Source organism: Dama dama, chromosome 5 (genome assembly GCF_033118175.1).
Source record: "Dama dama isolate Ldn47 chromosome 5, ASM3311817v1, whole genome shotgun sequence".
NCBI lineage: Eukaryota > Metazoa > Chordata > Mammalia > Artiodactyla > Cervidae > Dama > Dama dama.
In genome coordinates this window covers 3,708,995-3,725,256 of record NC_083685.1, presented here as the reverse complement: position 1 = coordinate 3,725,256, position 16,262 = coordinate 3,708,995, and the positions used below count along the sequence as shown (strand labels likewise).

Below are 16,262 nucleotides of genomic sequence, written 5' to 3'. Positions count from 1 at the left end.
ATTTTTTTTTTCAGTCTGTAAAAATGATGAGTTATATTGGCTTCTTCTTTTTTGGCCTTTCCCCCAACCCCCAGATTCTTCTGATTTGGAAGGTCCGGGATAGGGCCTGAAGATTTGCATTTCTAACAAGTTCTCCGATTTTTTAGCATATGTGTGTGTGTGTGTGCACGTGTGTGTGTTCAATTGTTCTGACTCTTTGTGACCCCACGGACTGCAGCACGCCAGACTTCTCTGTCCTTCACTATCTCCCAGAGTTTGCTTAAAACTCATGTCCATTGAGTTGGTGATGCTGTCTGACCATCTCATCCTCTGCCACTCCCTTCTTCTTTTGCCTTCAACCTTTCCCAGCATCAGGATCTTTTCCGATGAATCGGCTCTTCACATCAGGTGGCCATAGTAGTGAGCTTCAGCTTGAGCATCCGTCCTTCCAATGAATATTCAGGGTTGATTTCCTTTAGGATTGACACCTTATTCCTTAAAAGTTGTCAAATAAGTATTCCACTGCATGGATATACCACTTTTACCCATTCATCAGCAGATGGACATTTGGGTTGTTTTCACGTCGGGGCCACTAGGAATCATCTGCTGTGCTGTGAATATTCATGTGTAAGTTTTCATGTGGACATGGTTTTCATTTTTCTTAGGTGGATACCCAGGATGGGATTGCTGGGTTATTACTGCCTGTCTTCCAAAGTAGCTGTGTCGTATTTTTTCATGTGTGTATGGACCATCTGTATATCCTCTTTGGAGGAATGTTTATTCAAATTCCGTTGTTAATTGGGTTGTGTTTCATTGATTGGTATTTAAATGTTGAACCAACCTTGCATTTCTGGGACAAGCTTCACTTAATCAAGATGATTTGCCCTTATTATGTATTGGTGGATTACATTTGTTAATATCTTTCTGAGGATTTTTGTTTCTGTTCATGAGGGATATCATTGGACTGTAGTTTTTGTTGTTGTTTGTTTGTTTTTTTGTAATGTCCTTGTCTGGTTCTGTTATCAAGCAATACTGGCATCATAAAGTGAATTGGGAAGCGTTCCCTCATCTAATTTTCTTACAGAGTTTGTGTAGAACCTGTATTGTTTTTTCCTTAAATGTTTGGTCGAATCTGTCAGCCGAGCTTCTTTTTAAAAACAAGAAAACTGAAGTACGTTTATCAATACAGCGTTATGTTAGGTTCTCATGTGCAGCACGGGGATTCAGTTATACACATGCACACGCACATAAATATTCTTTTCCATCAAAGATTATTGCAGGAGATTGAATACAGTCCCCTGTGCTACACAGTAGGGCCTCGCTGTTTGTTTCACCTATAGCACTGTGGATCTGCTTGCCTCAGACTCCTGATGTATCCTCCCCGCCCCCTTCCCGTTTTGGTAATCCTAAGTTTATTTTCTGAGTCTGTGAGGCGATTTCTGCTTTGTGAGTAAGTTCATTTGTATCATATTTTATTTTTAAGAAACGTTTATTTATTTGACTGGGCCGGGCCTTAATTGCAGCACTGGGGATCTTCGGTCTTTGTTGCGGCATGCAGGATTGTTCTCGTGGCATGCCAACTCTTAGCTGTGGCGTGTGGGATCTAGTTCTCTGAACAGGGATCGAACCCTGGCCCCCTGCATTGGGAGCATGGAGTCTTAGCCGCTGGACCACCAGGGAAGGCTCTTTAGTTTTCTTAACGTGGAAGCTTAGATCACTCATTTTAAACCTCTCTTCTTTTTGGTAGGAAGCTATTCAAGCTATGCATTTTCATCCAAGCACGGCTTTGGCTGCATCCCATAAATTTTGATATGTTGTACTTTCTATATCATTTAATCACAAATATTATCTAATTTTCCTTGTGGTTTTTATTTGACCCATTAGTCATTTAGAAGAGTGTAATTTAATTTTCATATATTAGGGTATTTTCCAGGTTTATTTTTGTTATTGCTTTCTAATTTAATTCTGTAGTAGCCACAGAACATACGTCTTATCACGTTAAATTTGAGATTTGATATATGGGCTAGCACTGCTGTGTCTTGGTGAATACCTCACATATTGTTGGAAAAAATGGGTATTCTACCACTGCAGGGTGTGGTGTGCTATAAACGTCACTTAACTCAAGTTAATGGATAGAGGATACTTGAAGATTCACGTCTTCTAAATCTCTCTTCTGTCAATACCTTCTAGCAATTGCTGAGAGAGTGGTATTGAAATCTCTAACTGTAACCGTAGATTTCACTTCTGGTTTTGCTTCATCTACTTTCAGACTCTCTTAGGAAGTGCATGCCCAACCAGGAGTTTGTCTTTTTAATGAACTTCCTTCTTTATCTCAGTCCTAAAGCCTCTTTTGAGATGTTATTAAGGTCATTCAGCTTTCTTGTAATTGCCATATGCCTGGTGTTTCCTTTCCTAGTATTTTACTTAAAAGTAAAACCCATCAATGTCTCTATATTTAAAGTGTGTTTCTTGTAGAAAGCATATGGTTAGTTATTTTGACTATGCACTAATATTGAAAGGGGTTTTATTGAAGATAGCCTATAATGGGTCTTGCTTTTTAATCCAGTCTGATAAAGGCTCTCACTTTTAGAATGTTGAGAGCATTTTAATTTAATGTAGTTATTGATATGGGAAGCCCAGGTGTCTCCTTGGCAAAGAATCTGCCTGTGATGCAGGAGACTCGGGTTCCATCCCTGGGTCGGGACGATCCCATGGAGGAGGAAATGGCAACCCGCTCCAGTATTCTTGTCTGGAGAATTCCACGGACAGAGGAGTCTGACAGGCTACAGTCCATGGAGTCGCAAAAGTCAGATACGACCTAGCAACTAAACAACAACAATGATTGATCTGTTTGGGTTTCTATCTACTATTTTGTTCTTTGCTATTTTTTCTCTTTTCCTGCCATCTGTGATATTTTTAGTATTCATTTTTTTCCCTTTATTGGCTCATTACTATATATCTCTCTTCTCAGTGGTTGCTGTAGGGTCTCCATTAGGCATCTTTGACTTATCACAGTCTTCCTTCAAATCATATACCAGTTCAGCTACAAGCGCCTTAACAGCAGTAGACTTCCACGGTCCCTCCCCCTCTTTCTGCGGTGTCCTGCTTTGCTTTTGAAGATACAACACACTTTTTAAACTTGCTCTATAAGTTATCTTTAAACAAAATTTAAAAGGGAGAAAAACCAGCCTCTTCTGTGTTCACTCACACATTTATCTTTTCTGTTACCGAACCGGACTTGGGTCCCCTCAGCCCTCTCAGTAAAGCCGACCTGCTGACGCCAGTCTGTGGCGAAGGGAAGTTCAGTGCTTATTTGCAGGGCGCCAAGCAAGAAGAAGTCTCCTGCTCAAAGGACCCAAACTCCGATGGCTTTCAGGGAAGGTTTGAGTGTAAAGGCGACATTTGGGGTGAGGTCTGCAGGGTGCATGGCCTTCTTCTGAGTGGTGGGCGGTAACAGGTGACGTTTCTGGAGTCGGAATCGTCAGCCTTCTGGTTCCGACCAGTCTGGGGTCTCTGTGCCTGTGCTCAGCGTACAGTCTGCATCCCCGACCTGGGTGAGGGTCACCATCCTGCAGAGCCCAGAGACACGTGTCCGATTGTCGTGTGAATGCCCTGCGGAGGAACCGGGACTCTGCTTTATGCTGAGTCGTGTCATCGCTTTTCTCCCTTGACCGCTTTCCCTTCGTTCCTGCATTCCCCCTCCTCCCTGACTAGTAACTGCTTGCGCCTGCTCTTTGGAACCCAGGGGGGACTAAAGCCTTCTTACAAACCAGACTCAGGGGCGTTTGTACCCGAGAGATCCTGCAGAGTCCTGCCCGCCGTCATTTCCATCCCTCTTGGCGCCTCTGTCTGGATCTGAGTTGCCATTTGGTATCACTTCCTCTCGGCTTGACGAACTCACTTTCACATTTACTGCAGGTCAGCGAGCCACAGATTCTCTCAGGGTTTATTTATCCGAACATATCTTTCTTCCACCTTTACTTTTGAAGGACATTTTTATGAATTATGAAGTGCTAGGGTCCTTTCTCCCCGCTCTGTAAGGACGCTGGCCCTTCCCTGTCTTCTAGCTCACATGCCCGTCGCCCAGGCACATCCGCTTTCAGGGCTCCAGCGTCCAGATCCTGGAGTTAAGCTGCCCACCAGGTGACGGGGCAGGACCTCTGCAGCACCCCCAGCACTGAAGGGGGCCGGAAGTGGAGCCCACAGCCCCGGGGTGTGGTGAGACCCGGCCGGGAGGCTGCGCGGCAGAGTGCTTCGAGGACTGCGGACTGACTTGTGTGCTGTCAGCAGGCAGGGACCCTCTATTGCTGCCTGGGTCTCACCAGCTCCAGGAAAGGGGCCTTTTGTAGCACACAGCCACCCCATGGCCCCGAGACCATCCAGTCCTAAATGGCCTTGAAAAATCAGCACAGCCCTGCAGAGGCCCCCCACCACCTGTTCCATCAGTCCCTCCCCTTCCCGCCCGGGTGGGCCTGGGACCAGGACCGCAGAAAGTTGACCTATTTAAGGGGAGCCCCCCACCCCCCCCCCCGGGCCACTGTGGAGCCAATCGGAGACGGGTCTTGGGTGGAAACTTGGCCCAAAGATGTTGGGTCTCTGCAGACCTAGGGGTTGTAATTCAAGCCCGCCTGGCCGTGGGGTTTCAGACCGTGCCGGCCTGTCCTCTGACGCCTGCACGTGCTGTGTGTATCTTTCTTTCCGTACGTCAAGGTTTCTCCCTCAGCCCCGCCGCCTCACTAAGCAACCCCTGGCCTCTGCAGTTGAGGGGAAGCTCCCAGACAGGCTCAGAGGACCTCAGCTCGGGCTGAGGCGCCTCTCTGGGGGCTCGGGGAGCAGCTTCTGAGGAGGGGTCCCCAGGACTGGGGTAGGGAACCCACCGGCACGGCCCCAGGCAGGCAGGTGGCCCTCCTCTACGAGACGGGGTTCTTCCCTCCCCGCTCCCGCCCCCTCTTCCCTTCTCTCTGCTGGCCTCCCCTGCTGCTTTCCCCTCCCCTGGCCTCACGGAGGCTGTCACTTCCACCACGTTCCCCTCCCCATGGTTCCCTGTGGCCATATCTCCCCCTGGGCACCAGCTCCTGGTCTCCAAGACTTGGCAGTTGCAAACCACCCTCTTCGGTTTTAAAGGACAGTCACTTTCAGTGTCTTCACAATACCATCACACGTTGGAATTTCCAATTTCCATTTCTTCTAGAAAGCAGAAAACCAGCCTCTTGATTTACAGTGAGAAGTGTAACAGCCAAGAGCCTGAGAATGATGCTCCCTGGCCCTGTAGGAACAGTTTTCTGACCGAGGCTGGGCGAGCAGGAGGGCAGAAGGCAGGGGCCATCAGGCCTCTGGGGTCACACGCCTTCATCCCCCGTTCTCGGGAGCGAATGGCCAGCAAAGTCCCGCCTCGTTCATCTTTGGCCAAGCTCCTCGAAAGCAACTTCCTTCCTGAATGTGGACTTCTCTGGGGTCTCACTGTCTTCAGATTGATTTTCCTCCTTAGCCGTCACGGCTCGAGTGGCTTTTTCCCCAGCCAAGCCTTGGAAGCCCCTGCCCGCGGTGGTGTCTGCAGGGGTCCTGCTGGTAGGGCCCTCTGAGCTGTGGGGTGGCTGCCCGCCCCCCTAGTCCAGCAGGTGCGGGTACAGGGGAGACGGGCTGGGAAGGAACCGCGCAGAGGGCGGGGGCTGGCAGCCGGTTCCCTTGAGCCTCTCCCCCGGCAGGCCCTCCCCCAGCCCCGTCTCCTTCCCCCGGCTCTGGGTCTGACCCCCAGTTCCGACTCCCAGGTGGCAGATCTGGGCTCTGCCTGCTTTGCTGGGACGCGCGGTTACTCTCACAGTTGGCGTTCTGCCCCGTCTCACAGTGGCCCGGCTCCCAGGGCTTCTGCAGAAACGACCAGTTCTGCTGAACCAGCGAACCGGGGTGGGGCGGGGTTGCTTGCTTGGTCACAGGGTCGTTCCCTCCGCCTTCCCTTCCCCCTCCCAGAGCACGAGGAGCAGAGGTCCCCCCAGGATCGAGTGCACGTCTGTGGGAGCTTCTGTATCAACCCTGGCTGCTGAACCTTTCCCCGGAGCAGTGTGGGTCTGCCCGGCAGACCCCTCCTTTGAGGAGCAAACTCTGGGGCCCAGAGAAGGGAGAGACCTCCTCAAAGTCACACAGCCTACCAGTGGCCAAACCAACAGCTGAGCTGAGCCCCGCCGGCCCGGCAGTCCCCCTAGTGACCGGGGAACATAGGAGACAGACAGCAGAAGTTGGACTGGGCGCTGGGAAGTCTCGGTGTCGTCCAGGCGCAGGAATGCCCTCCCCAGCCGCGCCGACCCCCCCATCCCCAGCCTCCCCGGTCAGTTGGGTCCTTGGGTCGGGGCTCCCAAGGACGATGGGTCACGATGAGGACTGTCCACTGTCCTTTGTGTCCTCTGGGAGAGATGTTCAGAGGCCTGCGAACACACGGCCTGGCCAGGCTCCCAGCTGCGTGGACGGGGACCCAGAACAAGGAGAGAAATAAAAGGGCCTTTGGAGGAGCTGAACAGCCTCCAAAAACACCCCCACCCCTGCCTCTCGGCCTCACTCTGAGCCACGCCACTTTGAACACATTCTACCAGGTCTGCTCTCCCTGGATTGGCATCAGAGACAGCGGCTGCCTCTGCCTCTGCCCGCCCGGGGCTCCCCGCCTCAGTCACCCTCTGTCACTGAGGCCTGGAGACAGCCCTGCGTGCAAAGTTCTCTTCGTGTGGCCTTGTGGCCGTCTGACTTTTTCCGAGGATAAGCAGCCGTTGCTGTCGTCAGGCCAGGGAAACGAAAGCCGGCAGGCTCCCGTGATGGGCTCAGCCATGCTGCTACTGCCGGCTCAGCGGTTTCTCATGCAGGCTGCAGACCTCGGAACTCGAGACCGGTGTGGGTGCTGAGCTAAAACCAAACACTCCCACTGGTGGGGCTCCTTGTTATCCGTCCCCGGACGCTCTGACTGTTCCCAGGCCGCTGGTCTCACAGCAGGCAGCAGAGGGGTGGGCGCCCTTGCCTGACGGGGAGGAGCGCGAGGCAGGTTGGGCCGATGGGGGCAGAAAGAAGCCCTCCTGGCGTCCCCACCACAGCCCTGGTCCATGGGGGCCGCAGCTCACAGCGCGATGGGGCCCAGGCGGCTGCTAACTGGTGATGACGCCGTGGAGAAAAGGCCTCTGGAGCAGAGGTGAGACACCAACACCCAAGCTGCCTTCAGGTTGTATGGTGGAAATTCTGTGTGACCTCCTGAGCTGCCAAGACGATAGAACTTTCTTTCATCTTCTCTGGCTACTCAGAAGGCAGCATAGGACCCCAGAGATAGGGAGCCCCCGGAGCCAGACGCCTGGGGTCTGCGGGAGACCCTTAGCCCTGCTGGCTGTCTGCAGAGCTGATGGGGGGTGCCCAACACCCGAGCTGGGGTGCAGGGGACAGACAGAGGGCATCGAGGCAACACAGCTGGGGAGGCCGCGCAGTCCTCACCCGGCCGCAGTGTAAAACCTCCTGGAGACACTTTTCCAACAATACTGAGGCCCTTCCCAAGGAGGGTGGGCCTGCAGGGCTTTCTGTGAGCCAGGGGCCAGCGGTCGGCGGGGTGGAGTCTGGGGGCCTGCGGTGGAGGCCGGGGGAGCATGGCAGCTCCCCCCACCCCTGTCAGAAGGCTCACTGTTGCCTGGGTGGGGCAGGCGCCGCGGGGAGGGTCCACCTGCCGAGACCAGGTGGGCTCGCAGCTGGACATCACCAGATCAGAGGGCGGGGTGCATCCATGCTCCTTAACAAGGGCTCACACGCTGGGGGCGGGCTGCAGTGTCTCCGCCCACGCCCAGCAGCGTGGGGTCGTGCCCTCACGCCCCTGCCTCAGCTTGGCTGAGGGGCAGCCCACCTCTGCCCCTTGGGACCCTGGGCAAGCCGCGGACCAGGATAAGGCAGACGAGTGAGTCCAGAGGCGGGGGCGGGGGGGCATGGAACAGCAGCCCCCGGCAGTGGACCCCCCGTTCCTTCAGGAGACCCGTGGACTCCTGGCTAGGGTGGAAGCGCTGGCTGGGCGGGGCGCTCTGCCTGCAGGCAGGGGCTGTGGGTGGCAGGTTGCCTTCAGCGTCGCAGCAGATGCCACAATTGGAACTGCGCCTCTATTTTTATGCTCCATCTCTGCACCAGTGTTCGCTTCCCTGGAGGGGGGTCCTGTGGCCAGAGCCATCCGTCACCCCGAGGATGCTGCGTGGTCCCAGGTCCCAGGCTCTGCCGAGGAGGGAGGCGCTGGGTCAGTGGGCGTCTCTGGCGTCTTTCACTCGTCCTCGTGACTCTGACCCCAGCCCCTCCAAGGAGAGGAAAGGGAGCGGGTTTCTTTGCTTTCTTGAGCTTTCCGCCCAGCCTTTCGCTGGCCTCTCCACCTGGCGCAGGTTCCCCGAGGGGTGTTTTTCCATGAGAAGAGCAGAGTCAGGCGGGTAACGGCCTCCAGACTCATGTTTGTGGGGTGCGGTTTGTGCCCCCATGTCTCTGGTGGAAGCGGAGTGAAGCCCGGGGCGCCCATCCTTGGCGGCCCACTCAGCCTCGTTGACAGCGGTCCTGGTTGGGGGCCACCCCTGCACCCTGCTGCAGAGGGAGCCGCCCTCCGCACACCCCGTGCCAACCACCAGAGGGAGGAGGGGAGATGGGTCTACCCGATACCGACGCTCTGGCTTGTCCTCCATCTGCCTGCCAGGGCTTGGCGATTTATTATTAATTGTTATCTGATGTTTCCACCAGATCCCGACATGCCCTCCAAGGTCTTCAAGGTTCTCGAAACTTTCTGTCACCTCCCTGCTTCAGGGGAAGGGACGTCATTCATCCTGTTTTTGAAAGTGGTTTTTCTTTGATCATTGGTTCCTTTTTCTACAGAGCCCCCTGCAGGACTAGTGACCCACAGACTCTACCTTGGGAAGACAGCCCTGCTTTCCCTCTGGGTTCCCGTCAGGAAGGACTGACAGTGTCCTGGTGGAGGGGCAGTCCCGTTCCCAGGGGCCCTCAGTGGCTCCCGGTCACGTCTGGCCTGGTCCCCCAGCCTCACTGTCTAGCACCGAGGCCCCTGACCTGCCTCGGGGGCTGCACCTCAGGGGCACTCGTCCTCCGGGCTCTGGTCGTCCACCTGCGGCCCAGCACGCCTGCTGCCCCTCCCTGGGGCGGCCCCTCCTCCACAGGGCGCACCTGTGAGGCAGCCCCGTCCTCCCAAGGCCTCTCGGGGCCCCACCCTGGGGCTCCTGTCTGAGCCCTTCTCTGTGCAGACCAGGAGACCCCCACCCTCCCTCTCCCTGGTGCCCGGGTAGGGGCCTCCTCCAGGGTGGGGGCCCCGAGGGCCAGCGCTGCCCCTGAGCAGGGCTCTCCGCCTCCTCCCCAGGTGGAGGGCCCTGGCTGGTGCCGGCCAGCGGCTTCAATATCTCAGCCTCGGGGCCATGGGGGAGGCAGGAGCCACCAGGCTCTGCAAAGACGGCTCTGCCGGCTCCAGCCCCACCACCCAGGAGCCCTGGGGTCTTGGCACGATCCTTAGCTCTCCACGCTGCCCTTTCCTGTCTCGTGCGCGTGACTCTTGTAGCCAACGGTGTCACACGAGGCGATGACACAGCGCGGGCAAGCGCAGGGCCCTGGGGTCTCAGAGCCACGAGGTCACGTGACATCGTGGGCCCGCCTCAAGGCCTCTGTTGTCAGCATCTGGCTGATTTGATTCTGTGATCGAATCTGGGCAGCTTAACACAGCTCCAGAAATCTAAACAACCATTGCCAAACCTGCTGTAATGGAATTTTTGAGGTGTTACCCGTTGCAGATTGGAAGTGGCTGTTTTCCGCCAAGACTGCAGGGCCCTGTGACGCTGTTTGTCTCCTCAGAGGCCCTTCGGGGGGGGTCTCTGCACAGCCAGACTGCAGGGGGCCCTCCCTGCTTCAAGTTCTTGGTGCCCAGGAGGGGTCTGGGGACGAGCGGCCACTCAGGGACTGAGGCCACGGCTGGAAGGCTGCAGGGCTGGGGGTCTGGCCTCTCCGCGTCCTGTGGTTGGGGGGTGGAGAGGGAAGGGTGCCTGCCCGCACTGACCCGCCGACAAGAGCTGCTGGGTCCGGGAGCACCTCTGGGCCAGGCTGTGATGTAGCACCCACAGCTGCTGCTCTGAGCTGGATCTTGGGCCGCAGGCTCTCCCTGCCGCGGTGCAGTGGGGAGCAGGGGCCCTTCCGCGCCCTCTCTCCTGTGGAGTGGCAGGGGGCTGGCCGGGGGTGTGCACCCAGCCCGGGTCCTGTCCCCCGGCCTTCCCCCGCCAGCCAGCGGCTCTCCTTGACTGTCTGCTGGCTGCCTTCCGCCTTGTGCCACTCACCCCGAGTGGCTGTGGGTCGCCGTGCGTGGTCACCCCCTTGGGGAGCGGGACATGGCTTCTCTTATGGCCCTGCCCGCTCTGGGCCCCTGCCTGGTCTGTGACCTCGTTCCTGCCTAGCAAGTGTTGAGCCTTGACCTCCGAGAAGCCCCCACCTTCTTTTCATATTTTCGGGTGTTCCTCCCATCGTGGAGGCAGGTCCCGGCCAAGCACTGGGGAGGGAGCTGGTGGGTTCGGGGTAACTCTCACTCATATCCAGCCACAGTGGCTGAGGGGAGAGGGTCCTCTTCACCTAGTGCTGGACTTGGAGGAGCTCGCGGGCAGGTGAGGGCAAAGCCAGGTTCCCCAGAGAAACAAGCGAGCAAGTGCAAATCGGGGCAGCCCCGGGGGCGCCCGACCCCCAGGTCCCCACCATCTCACCTCCCGCACCTTCCAGGCCAGTCTGCACTGCCCCCTGACAGGGCTTGCCCACCCAGAAACTTGATCCATTCTCCTCAAAGATGGAGGAGGGGGGGGGAAGAGTTCTGCTTCTAAAAATAGCCCACCTGGCTCTGCTCTGCTGGCTGTTTCCGTGGCAACCCTCTCCTTCCCAGGAGTTCCAGGTGGAGGAGGGTCCGTCCCAGCGGCCTGGGTCCGGGCAGTGCCCAGGGGCTCGGTCACAGCCGGCCAGTGGAGGCTTTAGGAGACCCCCCCACGTGGTCAGGGAGGCGTGTGTGCCAGGCTGGCGGGGAGCTCAGAGGGACCTGTGAGGTCTCTGTGCCCGGATAGGGGGTCTCAGCGCTTAAGTGGAGAGCATCCCCCTTTCCTCAGGCAGTAAGTCGGAAGAACTGACCCATGACAAATGAGAACATAGCCTCGGGTCCCGCTTAGCCACCGCCCCTCGGTGATGGCTCCCAAGGTGTCTGCGTCCTAATTCCCAGAACCTGCGAACGTGTTACCTTCCGTGGCAGAGGGATTGTGCCCACGGGGTTAAGTTGAGGACCTTGAGCCGGGAGGTTATGCAGGGCCCACCTGGATAACCTGGGGTAATCACAGAGTCCTTATGAGACGGAGGCAGCTGATTGGAAGATGCCGGTCTGCTGACTCTGAGGATGGAGGCCACAAGCCAGAAAAAAGGAGGCCACGCTCTCCCCAGGAGCCTTCAGCGGGGCGCAGCCTCGCCACATGCCCGTGCCGAGGGCCTCTGCCCTCCACGGCGGCAGGAAATTAAGTCTGTGCCACTTGGAGCTGCAGGAACCGTTTCCCAGGGCTGTGGTAACAAGTCTCCACAAGCCCATGGCTTCACACCACGTGATTTTTACTTTCTCACGGCTCCGGAGCCCACAAGCCCAAAATTAAGGTGTCGGGGGGCACTCTTCTCTCTGACGGCCCAGGGAGAACGTGTCCCAGGCCTGTCTCCGCGGCTGGTGTTGCTGGCAACCCTTGGCTTGTAAATGCTTCGCTCCAGTCTCTGTCAGCCCGGAGGCTGTGTCTTTGCTTCTCTTCTTGTAAGATCCGTCATAGCAGATCAAGGACCGGCCCTCCTCCAGTATTATCCTAACTAATGGCACCTGCAGCAGCCCAAATAAGGTCACATTCTTTTTAAATTTTTACTTACTTTTGACTGTGCTGGGTCTTCACTGCAGGCTTCTTCTAGTTGGGGTGCGCCGGGCCGCTCTCCAGCTGCAGCTCCTCATCGCGGTGGCTCCCCGTGTTAGAAGCACAGGCTCTCGGCTCAGTGGGTTATGGCCCACAGGCTTAGTTGCTCTGCGGCATAAGGGGTCTGCCTGCACCTGCCCGGACCAGGGACCAAACCTGTGTACCCTGCATTGGCAGATGGACTCCTATCAACTGTGCCACCAGGGACGTCCTGTGGTCACATTCTGAAGTTCCAGGAAGGAGACGAATTTGCAGGGAGGGACACACCAGCCAACCCAGGGTAGCCCCCAAGGGTTGGAAACTCCTGCACTGGCCGTGGACTGCTGTCGTTTGCTGGCCCGGTCGGGGTGGATGGAGAAGTTGCGACTGCTGCCTTGGGAATGCATCAGTAACCTGAACGTCATGGATTTATTCTCTTCTAGCAAAAAAGGATTTGTTCTCGCCTTTAGAGCCAGTGAAATCCAATGGGTGTTTTGGGAGTCAGTGCTTTTCTAGAAACGGTGGTGTCAGGAGAACAGGCTGGGGCCCTTGGTTCCACGGGCTGTTGCGGCACGTGGTCCCACCGTCCCAGAGCCCCCAGCATTGTACCCTGACCGCGCTCCACTCCCCGGCTTGTGGGCCAGACCGGGGGTTCTTCCCACGCTCCTCAGCCTGGAGCTGCTGTTTGCTGTGGTCACTTGAGCCGGGAGGCTCCGGGCACCCCTGGCTGAGGAACATCGTTCTGAGAAGGCGCCAGCGCGTTGGCCCGGAGTTCCCCGGGGAGGAAGGGCAGAACCCGTGTCCCGACCTGCAGGCAGCGTCGGCTCTCAGGAGTCGTGGCCTTTGCGGCTGGTGGAGCAGCTCGCTGGGCTCCTGCTTAGCTGTTTTTCTGTGAAGTTTTTTTATTTTTAAAAAAGAAACAACAAAACACTCTTGTTTACTTATTTGTAATTTATTTTTAGCCGTGCTGGGTCTTTGTTGCTACACACAGGCTTTCTCTAGTTGCAGCGAGAGGGGGCTACTCTCCGGTTGCGACACTCAGCCGTCTCGTGGTGGTGGCTTCTCTTGTTGTGCATCACGGGCTCCAGGCACCCAGGCTCATGGGCTTAGCTGCCCCGCAGCACGGGGAATCTTCCTGGACCAGGGATCGAACCCGTGTCCCCTGCATCGGTAGGTGGATTCTTAACCACTGGACCACCAGGGAAGTCCTGTGTGCAGGTTTGATCTGAACGTCAGCGGCTCCAGGAGCAGCAGCATGCAGGCAAGCAGGCAGCAGGGGTTCGGCACCGAGGCGGCCGGGCCAGCGGGGGAAGGAGGCAGGAGGATGGGCGGGCAGAGCTGCTTCCCCCTGCCCTGGCCTCCTCCTTGCCCCCCACCCTGCCCCCAGCTCTCCTGTCCTTCCCCCGCCACAGACACTCCATTCAGCCCCCTCGGGTCAAGCCTCTGCTCTCCCCATCATGTTCCCGCCCCGGGGCAGCCTGGCAGGCCCTCCCCATGGCTGCGCTGTGCCGAGTCCTGGCCATCACGTGGGCTCTGCCAGCGGCCTGGGCGCCCTCGTGGCCGGGAGCGTGGCTTTGGCGTGGCCCTGGGATTTGGGGGCTGCTGCCCTTGCAGTTGCAGCATTTCTGTAGGGTTTTGAGTCTATGGGTAGTTCCTTGTCTGCCGTGTTGTTGAGATGTGGGCGGTTACTTTGTTCCTCTCACAAGCTCACTGTCCCTGAGTTTCAGTCCCAGTGGAAGTGGGGACACAGAGGACATGTGAGGTCAGAAAAGCCTGAGAACCTCCAAGGCCACCCGCTCGAGAACCGCAGCCTAAGCCACTTTGCACGCATGAGAGTCTTCCTTCCTCATACGACATGCCCGCCAGCAGAGGAGCTCCCTTCTAAGTTGGGGTGGTGGGGGGAAGCAGGACACCCTGTTCATGCACGTGAGGGAATCTGCTGGTCTTTCAGAAAGCACAAGTGGAGTTAATGCCATCCATCCTTTCTGCCAGCTTGAGCACTGCCACATCGAGTGGTTTGGTTTGCATCTCTGATGTTGAGCTTTAGCTTTATCTGTGTGTCCAACATGGATCTGCTCCTTGCAGAGGCCCCTGAACGGAGGCCTGGGGCTCGGCACAGCCAGAGTGCACCATCGGGGCCCCAGGTCCCCTCCCTTGTTCATCCCCTCCCTGCACTCCGCCCCCAGAGCCTCCTCTTTAACCTGGACCTCTGCTCAAATGCCCACACAGTCCGTTTGGCCATGGGACGGAGGCCCAGGCTCCTCAGCTGTGCCCCTTTCCCCACTCCAGCTTGCGGCTCTGCGCCCCTTCTCCCCACCCTGCCCTCGTGTGTGACTGCCGCCTCTGTGCAGGCCTCCCGGGATGCACCCAAGATTAGTCGTCCATTCACTGCCCTCCCTCTCCCTCCTCGTCACCTCACCGTGTCTCTGGGAGGCACTGGCGGCCCCTTCCCACGGGACAGACTCTGCTGCTCAGCAGTTGCTGACCCAGTGCCTTCCCATCCCAACCCCCAAACACCCAGCCAGTGCCCTGGGAGCAGAGAAGCAGTTCCCCGTGTCCCGGGCAGCTGGACCTGACCTGGACCCCAGAGCCGCTTGCTGAGGTGCAATGACCTCCCCCCGACACCCCAACTCCCGGCCCTCCCGCAGGAAGGTGCTCAGAGTTTGGGCGGTCAGTTCTTGCTCAGAGTACAGGGGCTCACGTTCAGGCTGACCACAGCCAGCATGCCCCCCACGCCCTTCCCGGTGCCCAGCAGCAGCCACACTGACCAGTCAGTGGCTATTCTGGTTGTTAGACATGTTGAACCCGGGAAGCGAGAGGACGTTCCATTGTAACTCAGAGCCCCGGACAGGCCTGGAGGCTGCAGAATTCCCACAACCGTGGCCCTGGGCGATCTCAGAGCACCTCCTGGCCCCCAGACCTACCTTATCGGGTCATCAGCATGCACTCACCAAGGCAGCGCCTTGCCCAGGGCCCGGCACCCAGCCATGTGAGCCTTCCGTAGGTGATCCAGGAGGAGGAACCGTCTCCATGCAGACCACCTGGCCCTGTACCGGCAGGGCCCTAAACCTGTGATTCGGTGTCAGGAGCTGAGTTTTCACGCCTGCCAAGTGGGAACAGTCGCTGTTTGCTGGCCACCTTGCGGCTCAGTGTTCTCGTTGGTCAGGCAAGGGGTCAGGACGCCGGGTTGTTTCAGGGCTGCAGTGGGGCTGGATGGGTGGGGCGAGCCCTGTCCCCGGCCCGGCTGCCCCCCACCGCCTTCTTGCTGGGGGGGGCAGGCCCTCCGCGGCTGGCCAGGTGCTGCCCCCAGCTCAGGGCGTGCGCAGCAGTGACTCAGCCACGCCGCCCCCACACACCCTGCCTGCCATGGGAGGAAGTCTGTTCCCTCACACTGTGTACTTTTCTCAAAAATTTGTATCTTGCGTTACGGATTTTCGTCACCAAAAAATATATATATATAAAAGTTTCCTGCTGATTATTTCTGAAACAAGGCATCTTAGAAACCCTGGACACTCACAGGCTCTGGCCCTCACAGGCTGGCACTGAAGCGGCTGCAGAGCCCAGGCCAGCCGTCTACCCCGCTGCACTCTCCACGGAACCCCGCTCGAACACAGGCTGGGCTGGCCAGGGGCCAGGCTCCAAGGTACCCCAGACTGTAGGACGGGGTGCCGAGGGCACCTGGGGCCCCAGGAGAGGGGGTGGTGGGAGGGGAGTGAGCCGCGGGCCCCCGCAGCCCGGTGTGAGGGGGCTGCTCTGTAGGCAGACAGACTAGCCCGCGGTGGGGGGGCGGGGGGAGCATGGGGCTGGACTTCACCTCCCCGAGCCCCATCACCTGTCTGTCCCCCGGGGAAGGCACAGTCCCTGCCTGATAAGGCCGCTGAGGGGCCACGGCCGGTGTCTCCACGCGCAAGACCCCACAGCCGAGCGTGGCCTTGCTCCTCGGGGGAGCCCTGCAGCAGCAGGGAGGGGCTGTGACGGTGGCCTGGGTGTCTCTGGGGGGCGCGGAAGGTGGGCCGGCGTTGGGCCAGGGACACAGGGGAAGCCCCGAAGCAGCAGTAGCACTCTCTGCAGGGAGTGGGCAGCCTGGTGCCGCCGGGGGTGGGCGGAGAGCAGATAGCGAGGTGAGGTGCGGACAGTGGGGGGAAGCGGGGTCCGTGGGGCCCAGCCTGTGATTCGGGGACTCTGCTTCTTCCGGCGGCCTCTGCGGGTCTGGGATGGGTGCTGCCCACCCCTGCCTGCACCCTGCAGAGCTTAGCCAGGCCCTGTCATTCAAGCTGGTCCCCTCTCCGTCCCACCTGCTGGGGGGCTGGCGGACACCCCGCCCTCACCCAGGCAGCTCTCTCTCCCGGCAGCTCT

At 57.9% G+C, this 16,262-nt stretch overlaps 1 protein-coding gene across 2 annotated transcripts in view; it reads left to right on the top strand.

Annotated features, from left to right (window-relative positions):
• Positions 1-16,262, top strand: part of OSBP2 (oxysterol binding protein 2) — a 119,449-nt gene that overhangs the window by 77,652 nt on the left and 25,535 nt on the right. The window contains exon 1 of one of the 2 annotated variants that reach the window (XM_061141538.1): positions 6,750-7,147. The exons of the other annotated variant lie outside the window; for it this stretch is intronic. Coding sequence (XP_060997521.1) covers positions 7,114-7,147 — 34 coding nt within the window. The 5' untranslated portion in view covers positions 6,750-7,113. Of the gene's footprint in view, positions 1-6,749; positions 7,148-16,262 lie in introns of those variants that run through there. 2 annotated transcript variants of the gene reach the window in all.